This window comes from Podarcis tiliguerta, assembly GCF_965153285.1.
Source record: "Podarcis tiliguerta genome assembly, chromosome: 6".
Classification (NCBI taxonomy): Eukaryota; Metazoa; Chordata; class Lepidosauria; order Squamata; family Lacertidae; genus Podarcis; species Podarcis tiliguerta.
The window spans coordinates 97,054,152-97,066,280 of NC_139539.1; the positions used below are offsets into that span (position 1 = coordinate 97,054,152).

The 12,129-nt window shown below is 42.4% G+C and overlaps 1 protein-coding gene and 1 long non-coding RNA gene across 2 annotated transcripts in view; one reads left to right on the forward strand and one right to left on the reverse strand.

Annotated features, from left to right (window-relative positions):
- The window catches only part of LOC310680200, a 179,585-nt gene that overhangs the window by 139,134 nt on the left and 28,322 nt on the right, over positions 1-12,129 (reverse strand). The gene's annotated exons all lie outside the window — the stretch shown is intronic.
- LOC310680255 (receptor activity-modifying protein 3-like) overlaps positions 1-12,129 on the forward strand; it is a 61,118-nt gene that overhangs the window by 33,497 nt on the left and 15,492 nt on the right. Inside the window, exons 3-4 of the mRNA XM_083446632.1 lie at positions 1,828-1,957; positions 7,291-7,485. Coding sequence (XP_083302758.1) covers positions 1,828-1,957; positions 7,291-7,485 — 325 coding nt within the window. The remainder of the gene's footprint in view (positions 1-1,827; positions 1,958-7,290; positions 7,486-12,129) is intronic.

Below are 12,129 nucleotides of genomic sequence, written 5' to 3' on the forward strand. Positions count from 1 at the left end.
AGCTTTACTGAGAATAACAAAAATTGCCCAGAATGTTATAGGGCTCCAGCTACCAACCCTGGATGAGATCTTCACGTCTCGCACTTTGAAGAAGTCACACAATATCCTGAGAGATCCCACCCATCCTGCTCACAACTTCTTTGAACTGTTGCCTTCGGGCAGAAGATATAGGACAATGAAAACACGAACCACACGCCTTCTGAATAGTTTCTATCCAAGAGCTCTGATTGCACTAAATAATGATCTCAGGGCCAGTTGTAAGAAATAGCAAGTAGGGAGTAGGAAGGAATGAGATAGGGTTTAGGTCATGTTATGCTTTTAATAGGTCATGTCATATTCTGGATTATGTATGTTTTATAGATTATGTCTGAATGGGATGAGAGTGTTGGAGGTACGTGCAAATGTGTATGTGAAGCCGGTCTTTGGGTGGGTGTTTGATTTTCGTTGTTGTGTATACTGTGTATATACGGACAATGACAAATAAATTTCTATTCTATTCTATTTATGAGGGTGGTGTTTGTTTACGCTTCGTCAACAGAAAACCTGACAGTATCAATTCTTTGTTTGGATGAAGTGGATCCCAAGAAAGCAACATAAATAAAATACTTAGGAGAAGTTATCAAACATGACACCATTTGCAAGTTAAGAACTCATGTACTTCCTGAGACCTTCCTTTTTCCAGTAAAATTTTACTGCTGCACAGATGTCATGCAAGTCAATATTAACCCACACTGTAAAGTACAAAAAAGTAAGCAAATGATATGTGGGGTTTATATGATCCCACAGCCTTTCAAACATAAACCACACATTTATTTATATTTTTAGCATGCACAAGTTGCACAGTGCAGTAATTATGAGTTGTGAACAACATCGAAACTCACAGACCTTTCATCCACATTACTGGAGCAGCCTTTGTAAAATCACCATGTTTTACAACTGCTGAGTAGGACATGCAAAATGGTTACTTGAAGCATAGCATTGCTGTGATTTGGGATCAATTTGCCAACTGCAGAGCTGACGCTCTTGCCTTTTCTTTGTGCCAGTGGCTGCTTCCTTTGAAGTTCCATGCAAACAACTATGTGTCTAGATTCAACCCTGGGTTAGATCAGTTAGATGAGCTCTAGACCTAGACCTAACTAGGAAGTAATGTCTTTTGAGATGTTCATGCAATTGTGCACTTGTTCTGTTTCCAGCCAACATGGCAGTACCGCCATGGCCTCCACATACACTTCCAAATGCCACATTCAGTTTTATTTTAGCAAAGAATGTGTGAGCTGGCTTGTAGTCTGGCAGTCTTTCTAAATGTAAAACTGGGTCCACTGACTTAAATATGAATTGACCTTGTTATAAACCTCAAGACCCATGTAATCCAGCATCCTGTTCTTACAGTCATCAGCCAGACATGTATGGGAAGCCTGTCTAATAGTTCTGTCTAGTCTAATAGTGCAACTCTGCCAGCAACTCTGCTAGGTGTTTCCTGGTCTGTTGCTTAAGATCCTTTAACTGGAGATGCTGAGGACTTCTGTGCACACAAAATTTGCTCCATCTCTATGATTTGATTTCTGTCAAGGGAATAAATTATGCTACAAAAGCCTTTATTTTATCATGTCCAAATCAGCTCTGAGACATAAAGTAGGCAAAATGATCCTTTTCAAAATTGGTTTATCTTTTTCAAAAAAACAAAAACCACCGATCCTTTTAAAAATTGGTTTATGTTCTTTTGATATGTGTTTTCAAACTGTTTAGTTCAATCTCTCTCCAGCGAGAGATTGAGAAATCATTAATGCTTCCTTGTTGGTTTTAAAAGATCCTTTCTTTTTGTTCTAGGTGCACAACAAGGGGTTATCTGCAATGAATCCCTCATGTTACAAAACCTGCCTTTGTGTGGGAAATCTTTTCAAGAGATGATGCACAAAGTGGACTCTTCAAAATGGTGCAATCTAACGGAATTTATCCTGTAAGCTTCATCTCTCTCTCTCTCTCTCTCTCTCTCTCTCTCTCTCTCTCATGGGTGGGTGTGTAGAGACTATGGATAACTGTTTTCGTCTCTTTAAAGCATTGGTGGCCAACCAGTAGCATGGCTACCCCAACTGGAACAGGCAGCAAGAATATGTGGCACTTCTGGACAAAGACAGGAGGAGCCAAAGGCATGACCATGGCATAATGAGACTGACTCCTTTGTCTTGCTTTTCTGGTTTCCTCATCTGGAAGAATAAAGCAAAAGCACCCAAAGACTTAGCAGATGGAATATGCATTCCAGTGTGCCTTAGAGTGGCTCTCTATAATATTTTGAACTTGTGGCAGAACTGCCAAAAAGGGGTTGCCATTGCCACCAGTACTTTAAAGAATACTACTACTAAATGCTCAGATCCCCAAACTAAGCAGCGCCTATTTTCCTAAACAGTTTACATAAGCGTATGTTTCATTAGATAATTTATTCCTGTGTAAAGTGTCAGCCCTATGCTGAGAGCCCTTACCTGAGAGTAAGCCCCATTGAACTAGGTGGTACCTACTTCTGAGTAGACATGAATAGACTTGCACTCTTAGTCTTCTTATTAGAGCCTCAGTACAAGCAAAAGTTCAATAGCCATTAAGCCCTCTTTTAAGGTGTCACTGAACTGGGTTTTTTAAACCTTCTCTTATGATCTGCCCTCTATGAGGCACAATATTAATCCATTGTAGCCCTTGCATGTCTTCAAGCAAATCTCTCAGAATGTAATGCCTACTCCCAACTATAATTCATTGGCACATAAGAAATGGCTGATGTTTACTGAATTCAAGACAATGATCTGCCACTCAAACATAAGAATTTTCTATGTGTAAAGAAATAAGTACTCAAATTGTGTATGGTATTTTTCTCTTGAGCCATGCTTCTTTAAGTGAGAGCAACTGGTCCTTTTGGTTGCTTAGCTGTTAATATAGCGCCTCCAAGATTCTGAAAGATGGCCTTAGACTAAATCCATCACACCGAAACGATTTCAGCTTATTTTATTATCTGCCAGATGATAGCTTTAAAAGCTTAGAACCACCTGTTTCTCCCCCACTCTTTCCACAAACAAGGGATTGGGAAGTTATGACAAGGCATCATTCTATTATCTATTGTTCAGGCTGTCAGATTCTTATCTCTTTCACAAGAGACAGATGAAAAACATATTTAATGCTGTACTGAAAATTTTGGTCTATAGGAAACTGTGAGAGCTAGGCGAAACCAAGCTTGATTTAAAAATAAAAATCTATGGCTCTTTTATACCAGGCTGCCTAAAATACCAGTATTTATTCTGGCATTTGCAGTAGTTTAGTATCTATAGTGTTTATGCCCAAAGAAACCTGTTTTAAATGAGAAAGCCTTAAAAAATGGTTTAAATTTTCCATTCCATAATTTCCTTCTGATATTGTGGCAGATCTCTGCATCTTAGAGAGAATTGTTTTCTAGCTACCATGTCCTGTATGTCTAGTGTGAACTTATTTTACCCACATCACAACACAGTAAACTGGTTCATAAAGCACCCTGTGAGCAAGCCACCATAAATTCATAGGCTTCCTGGCACCTGTAGCGACTGTGAATTCAGGCACCCAAAGAAATCCCACTCCCCTGCTCCTTCCATTCAGCACTGGCTGATGCACATTGTGCACCCTCATCTTTCTCTGTCAGCAGAGTGAGGAGCAAAGGCTCTGCACCTTCTCTTTGCTGCAACTTCCTTGGTTCTCCTGATGCCAGAAGAAGCAAGGTGCTCTAAAAAGATTAGCTGAGGGGGTTGGGAAGGGTCTCTTGGTGGGCTTGCCTGGCAATGGCGGATTTCCTCCGTCTCGGAGGAGACCGCTCTCCGAAAAGAAGGGTCTGACCACCTACAGCGAGGCGGAGACCCGCAAAAAACCACGGTCGGAGGAAGACCGTGGGCTTGGGATCCGGCTTGTGCCATTAGCGCCTCCCCTACTCGTGGGGAGACCCGGTTTCGGGGCTCCGGAGCGACGTGGGGTGAGTGGCGCGGCACTTTGGATCGATCGCTGTTTTCGGGGAGCGAAGCCACATAGCTGCTGTCAGGAAGCGCCAACTTTTCCTGTGGACATTTGGACAAAAAGAAACTTTGTAAGTAACGGAAATTGGATTATAAATTATTGGAATCTGGCATTTGATGGAAGGGTAAAACAGGAAGCCCACCTTCCACTTTGTAGAAAGATCAAGGCAAAAGAGAAAGAGCTGGTGCCTCTGAAAAGTATCGTACTAAGGAAACAAGTCTGTCATCTAAGCCTTTCAAGCCCCCCCCCCCTCGGAAGCAGGGGAAGAGGGGGAGATTGTTTGACAGTTTATAGCCCTGCAGAGCAGTGAAATTTGACTTTATTTTCTACCACCTCGAGCCCGGGAACGGGCTGTCAAAAGAAGGAAAAAACAAAGAGAGAGTTTTTATAACTAGAAAATAATTATCAAGAAAGGATGGATTAATGGAGAAATGAATTTCTGGACTTTTTCTGGAAAGGAGCTGAACTATAACTGTTGCTGAAAAGTGGATAAAATACAACTAAAGGAAACTGTAACAGATTGTTGTAGACTGTTGGAGAAAGACACATAGGATTGTTACATTGTTATTCTTTCTGATGGAAATTTCCAACACAGGCTGCAATCTTGCAGACTGGAGTTAAGCAATTGACCTTGACAGTAAGATAACATTGAAAGAACAAGCCTGGGAATATGGCAGGAAAAATAACAGCTCTGTTTGAACAATTTGCAAAAAAACTGACTGTTCTTGAACTTGGTGTTTCTGATTTGAAGAAAAATGCAGATATTTTGACGCAACAAGTAAATAAATTATCAGGCCCAGTTCAAGAAAAGGAAATAAATTCGCAAGGATGGGCATCAGAGAAGAAGATGGAACAAACAGAACAGGTCCTGTCTGTGCAAGAGGAACTGTCTGTGGAAGTTACAGTAACAGAGCCTCAAACTGATGGACAAAAAATGGACTATGAGATCAAAGAGTTCAAAGGACAGATCTGGGAAAGCAGTGCCACATATGGACTGAGCGATTTAGGTCTGATAAGGTACATTCTGGAGGCACTACGAGAAAGTTTGGAGAAGGGAAATTCAGTAACTTTAAAGAAAGTGTGGAGCAAGCTTTGGACTTTTTTTTGGCTTACAAGAGGAACCATGGAGTTTTGGCAAGCTGGCTGAAGAAGATTAAAGGAGATGCTGAGGAAAAAGCGCTTGGGGACTTAATCTTAGGCTCGAAAAAGACTCGGCAGACAGGCCAGGAAGATGATTTAAAGGCCTCGGACATAAGACAACCTGGCTGACTGATCTTGTGGACTGGAAAGATTTTAAAATTTGTAAAAAGGATTGGCAGTACCCGAAACCGGGGGGAAGAGATGGTGGGATAAATTGGAAATTTTTAACTAAAATTTAAAGTAATATGGTTTGAATAAGTATTATTGGAGGATGATGGAAGGATTCTATTTGGTTCCAGGGAATTAAGATAAAGATTTTAAGACATTAAGATATAAGGATATATTATTATAGGGTTTAAGATTTAAGGTTATTCTCCTTCTTTTTATTATTATTCTTTTTTTCCCTTTATGGTGAATTAGCAATTAGGGGATTGGACAGTTTTGTATTTTTTCTTGAAGTTTATTGGAATAGAGATGTTGGGGAAGAAATAAGGTTAAAAGGGGTAAAAGCAAATAAGTGAAAAAGCAGTGAAATTGGAAGGAATTTGCGGATTGGATTTAAAACTGGTATACAAAGAGGGAGGTGGGAGGAGGCTGAGGAACCAAGTCAAAAAAGAAGGAATTGGAAAAAATGGGATTTTCTTTTTTGTGTGGTGTTCGGGTGTTTTTTGCTTTTGTTTTTTGGGAATTTTATGTTGGGGGGAGGGGAAGAGGGATTTCTTTTCTTTTTTGGATTTTTGTATTTTTCTTTTTTTTCTCTTTTATGTTCTATCCTCTGTTTTTGTTTTGATGTTATGTTATTGGAAAAATTAATAAATATTATTTTTTTTTTTAAAAAAAGGGAAGGGTCTCTTGGTCTCTCGTGTTGCTTATGAAAGCAATTTTTAAAATCTAGCAGGGCTCTTCTCATCTTTTAAAGTGGTCTGATCAAGGTCTCCCAAGTGAGCTTCATGCTGAGCCCTGCGATTCCGAGTCAAATTCAAGCACTCTTATCGACTAGACCACAGCGGTTTTTGTTCAGCGAATTACAGGTGCTGTTTGTTTCTTCTGACGGTACTTCACTTGCATTTGCAGCATGACTTGCGCTGGCAGCCTCTGTTTTTCAAGGAGAGCTTGGCTGATTAATGTATAGATGTGGCCACAGGCATTGGTTATAAATGCTTCTGCAGAGAAGTTGGAATATTTTTGCTGCATTCAGATGATTGCCTCTCCACCTGACCTCAGTTAAACTTTGGTTGTGGGGAGAAAACAGAGCACAATTGTTGCTTATCATGCACCTGCAGGCAGCACGTTCTTCTGTCAGCAGGGAGAGGAATAGAGTTCTGCAACTCACCTCTCTGCTTTTTAAGACCTGACACACAGTGCATAGTGAACTCAGGAATTCACGACAAGATGGAGTGATGGCCACAGACTTGGACAGCTTTAGAAAAGGATTAGGCCAATTTGCAGAGGATGCAGCTGTCAGCAGCTACTAGTCCTGGTGGCTCGATTTCTGTAGGAATAATGGATACGACGGGAGGTTGAATGCAGGTGAGCTGTGTAGAAGCATGCTGGCAAGCATGCTCCAAGCAAGCTGCCAGCTAGTTCTGTAGAGGCTCCTTTTATTAGCAGAAGTCAACAATTGAAAACAGTAGCGAAACCACCCTGAACATGACGTATTTCCATCTAAGCACATTTCCAGCATTAGCAAATACATGTGTCAGCAGGTGTTTCCCTAGAATGTTTTTCCCGATACAGTGGTGCCTCGCAAGACAAAATTAATTCGTTCTGCGAGTTTTTTCGTCTTGTGAATTTTTCGTCTTGCGAAGCACGGGTTCCCATAGGAAATGCATTGACGATTTTAAGAAAAAGGCGCAATACGTTTTCGTCTTGTGAAGCAAGCCCATAGGGAAATTCGTCTTGCGAAGCAACTCAAAAAACAAAAAACTCTTTCGTCTTGTGAGTTTTTCGTCTTGCGAGGCATTCGTCTTGCGAGGTACCACTGTACTTGATTATGTCTGCGTTCCCGGTCATGCTCCATCCAAGCATTATGTCTAGTAAACAAATCTGTGAGAGGACAAACGGTCAGGGGAAAAACCCTGTTTTCTAGCCGATTAGGGAAAAGGTCAGGGAAAGCCGGTGCAACGCTCCTTGACATACTGTTGCATGTCTAGTGCGAGGTCTGCCTTCGCAAGGTGGAGCGTTACCTCCACAATTTCTCCCAGTGTCAGAGGCTGTATGCCTCTGCATCCCAATTGCTGTGGATCCTACGTGGAGGAGGGCTTGTGCCCGGCTTAGGGGCTTCCCAGAGGCAACTGGCTGGCCACTGAGAGACGGACGTTGGACGAGGTAGGCCTTTGGTCTGATCCAGCAGAGTTCTTATGCTTTTACTCCTGTTTCCCTGCTCCAACTGAAGATGTTTAGAAAATGCTGTAAAAGCATTGTCTGTGTGCTGAAGACTAGAGAATGGCACACTTGGGCAGCTGTGCTATATTTTCTGATCATTTCATAAATGTGGGGAATAGGAAGAGAAGATAAGTATTTTCTGCTGAATCCCTGAGAGTGCTGAAATACATTTAGTCAAGGGAAATAGCAAAGTTGTTGTGAAACAGAAAAATAGACAAAGTATTACAGGTGCTTCAGAAAGATTAACTTAGGTTGCAATCCTTTGCACATTTATCTGGGAGTAAGCAGTGCTCCTTCAGAGAAACAGGTACAGGAATGCTCTGCAAAGCTGTTATATAAATACACATTTTTTCTGATTTGTACTTCAAAGATTTTGCTATCCATCAGAGATCTCCATGCAATCTCAGAAGTTTCTGAGGTCAGCTTTGGTCAGCTAATAGTCAGTGGTGGCCACAAAAACTTTTGGTCATCTCTTGTTCTTCTGAAGTTAGTTAACAGCCTCCTCCTTCTGCTCCCTGTAATTGGGATCACAGCATGCTAGGTGAGGAGTCTTACACCCCCTCCAAATGGACAATTAGGATTAGTGTATTAAAAAGTTCTCATGGAGCACCAGTGGGAACTTTTGAAAAAATCAACAACGAATCCTCAACATTGGGGGTGGGGTGGGGAGTTGCACAGCTGGTGACAGAAGGCATAAATCTCTTCCCCATAACCCGTGATCCTGCCAACAACACTCTCCCCTCCCCCCCCCCCGCAAGAAAAACTCCTGTGGCTGTAATTAATTAAAGAAAATGCAAGAGAGATGTCAGTGTATTCTGGGCATTAACGGCAACCTGCAGTTTGACCTGGAGATTTCAGGACATGTGTAGAATTGCCAGGATGACTTAATATGAGTTCTCTGTGGTTGTGGCTTGTGCATTTTGAACAGCAGTGAGAATATCCCCGGATTGGATTTTGTTATACAACCAGATCTTGCAAAAAATATCCCAGCAGTAAATCAATCTACTCCCCCGATATCTTATGTATAGCTTTTTTCTGACATGCTCCTATTATTGTTTCTAATGTGTGTGAAGTGGGAAATATGTGGGAATTTGAGAGAGAGAGAGAGAGAGAGAGAGAGAGATATTATGTGAGGCACATATGTGCTGGCAGCTTTTAATCATCTGTAGTATTCAAACTAGGTAGAGAAATAAAAACCCCAACATTAACTTTGCTTGAGTAAGTTTGCTTGAGTAAGTGTTGTAGGTTTAAGAGGATGCCCCTTGAGCAACTGGGTAGAATAAGTCAAACCATTTCACAGTAGGTGGGGAAAATAGCTATTATTTGTAAAGGTTGAAGGATGGAATTCAGTGAGAGGCAGGACACACCTTAAAGCCTCCTAAGGAATAATGTTTAGGTCTGAATGATGCTTTTAGCTAGAAGATGTATTGGCAATTTGTTTTCAAGGTGCTATGCTTTTATTTTTACAGCACTGAAGAGGGCAGGGAATCACTTCAGCTGCAACAGTTTGTATGGTGTTGTGTAGATCTGCAGAAGGATAAAATCTCATTTCATGGGCAAAAGGAGAAAGCAGCCCAAAGTGATATAATAATTCAATTAATTTTCATTGGATAGACTCTTTAGGTAATAGGGAAGCTATGCTACTTTGCAAAAATAACAGAGGATGAAACGGGAGTTGAATGCATGTGAGCTACGCAGGAGCAAGCAAGCAAGCAAGCAAGCTGCCGATAGCTTTGTAGAGCATCTTTTTATTAGCAGAAATCAACAGTTGGAAACAGTAGCGAAACTACCCTGAACTTAACATATTTCCAGCAAGGGTACATTTCTAGCATGAGTGATACACGCGTCAAACCAGGTGCTTCCCTCAAATGTTCCCCTGATACTTGAAAGTCTGCTTCACTTGTCATGCTCCAGCCAAGAGAAACATAAAGCAAAGCTTTCTGCGAGGGAGGCAAAGGCCAAAGAGTGGGCATGGCGGCTAGACACGCTGTGGCGTGGGGGTGTGCCCCCATGCTGCATCCACCATCCCCACACTATTTGCTCCTTTTGGGGGGGTTGGGAGGAAAGACTGATGTTATGCTCCAATCCTGCACAGCATATGCCCCATGGGCCGCTTGTGGTTGGCCAAAGGATTTCGAACAGCCCGTGAAAAATGTAGCGGATGTAATAGAAAGTAAAGATGTAATGTGTGCTTTGTCTTAACCTGCCTTCCACTAGTCACGATTGTGCCCGTCATGTAACTTGGTGGGTGGGTTACCACTGCTCACTCTCTCCTCTTTGTCACGTGACCCACGGCAGCCAACTGACAGGCTTCAAGGAATCGTCTTCCTCCCCCCCTTGGCAGAACAAAGTGAACAGAGTCTTCTTACCAGTTAGAATTCTTTAATAATCACAGCGAGGGATAAGAACACCTCCTTCTAACAATGGTGGTGTTTCCAATTAAGGCTACATGCCCCACCCCACCCCGTCCCTCTCAGTTCACCCCTACATCTGGTAACCTGAGCTTGTAGTCTCTGTGCTTTCTGTTCTGCAACTTTCTCAGCTCTCCTAGAACGTGGAGGAGGGGGGAGATGCTATTCAACAAATGTGAATCTGTTAACTCTCTCTCTTCCAGTGTTTCTTCTAGCTGCTCTTCATCCAGTATTTCCCAGCAAATACTGGGAAATACTGGATGAACTATGGCCTTCTGCAAACCACTGTTCTAAATCTGTACTGTCCTTCTGCTCCTGGGGAGATGCCTCCTCATTGTAGCCCTCCTCAGCATGGTCCCTGACACCAACCATCATCAGTCCGAGAGGAGCAAGAGTCGTATCTTTTTACTGTGTGTTCAGTTGTTACTGCTGTTGAACCAGGACAAAGTGGGTGCAGCCAAGCACCAATGCAGCCCACTATGTGATGAGTGGTCACAACGTGAGGGCTTCTTCCCCTCCCTTGTTCTGCTGCTGCCCTCCAAGTTACACAAGTATGTGGTGCTCTCTCCAGTATTCCTTTGTTTATATTGGGTATTCCTTTGTTCAGTATTCCTTTGTATGTGAGCAGTTGCTGTGGAGATTTTTGGGTTCCAACATTAAAGTTTTTGGGGTGACTTTGTAAAATGGGTGATAAAAAGAAATGGAAGATCAAATCAGAGCATAGTGTTTAATACAGTCATCATCGTCATTTTTCAAGAAAGTAAACTCAGAAAATGAGGCAGCTGCTAAGGTTCGTTTTCAGATTTCTAAAGAAACTGCTGTTGCTGGGAAGTCTTTTACTGAAGGTGACTTCATAAAGAAGTGCTTGCTGATTGCAGTTTCTTGATTATATCCGAATTAAAAAAGTGTTTTTGAGAATATCAGTTTGTACCGTATGACCATGCAGTGAAGAGTAGCTGATATATCCAATAACCTTGATGATCAGTTAAATCAGAAGGCAAATGAATCCAGCTATTTGCAAAATAGTTTAATCATTAATTATACCTTTACTTGGAAAGTGAGTCACTAAAAACCTATCTGTGGCCTGAAGAAGTTTAGCCTATTTTAATTTTGGCCCCTGCCTACTGCCAAGTTCTGCAGGTCTGTTATATGCTAAGCTTATGGGGGGGTTGTGTTTCAATGTAATGCTCTTAAGAGGTGCAGTCTTGAAATATCCATCTGAGCCTAATTCTGTTCCCTTCTATAATGTGATAAATTTATTTTAAGCACCACCATGACGCCGTCTCCAGGTCTACATGTGCAGCTAGCTCTTTGCCTCTTCCTCAGTGTAGTTTGCATATACTTTATCTAGTCCCAATATAAACTTGCCCCCTTTAGCTGCTGCCTTGATCCCTTGTCCGCTTTGAAATGCTGGAGGACTGATTTGGTGTCTTTGGTCTTCCTTAAGTTCGCTTTGTTTGAATCTCCTTACATTTCTGTGACATGTAGATATGGGTAGGTGGTTCTCAGATTCACCAAACTGGCATGCTTCCTGTGTGGTCTGGGCCACATGCCCTTCGAAAGAGCAATTGTACAGGGTATTAGTTCTTGAGCCAGTGCCATTGCTTCAGGCTCAGATGGACACTGGGACAACAATACCTTTTACCAGCTGAGGCTGGTTAAGCAACCCTGGCCATTTGGGGATAGGGCAAGCTTAGTGCTAGTGACCTCCTAGTTGAACGTACGGTAATGCATTATACATAGAGCTGCCTTTTATGATGATTTGGGATCTCAGGACTTTTTTCCTCTGGAACAGCGTTCTGGCACCTCTCAGCTGGCCCCGGAGGCTGCCTCTTCTCCCAGGTGGTCTCAGGAGGAGTGACCACTCTATCCAGGGCTAGATCGTGATGGGGGCGGGGGTTCTTCTCCCAAATGCCTGATCACCACTCTGATGGCATGGAGAGATCACACGTGGGCGGTGAAGATTGTGGGCAAAGGAGCAGCCACAGAGAGATCATGCAGGTTGGGGCAGGGCTGGATTTAGGTTTGATGAGGCCCTAAGCTATTGAAGGTAAAGGTACCCCTGACCATTAGGTCCAGTTGCGGACGACTCTGGAGTTTGGAGCTCATCTCGCTCTATAGGCCGCGGGAGCTGGCATTTGTCCACAGACAGCTTCTGGGTCATGTGGCCAGCATG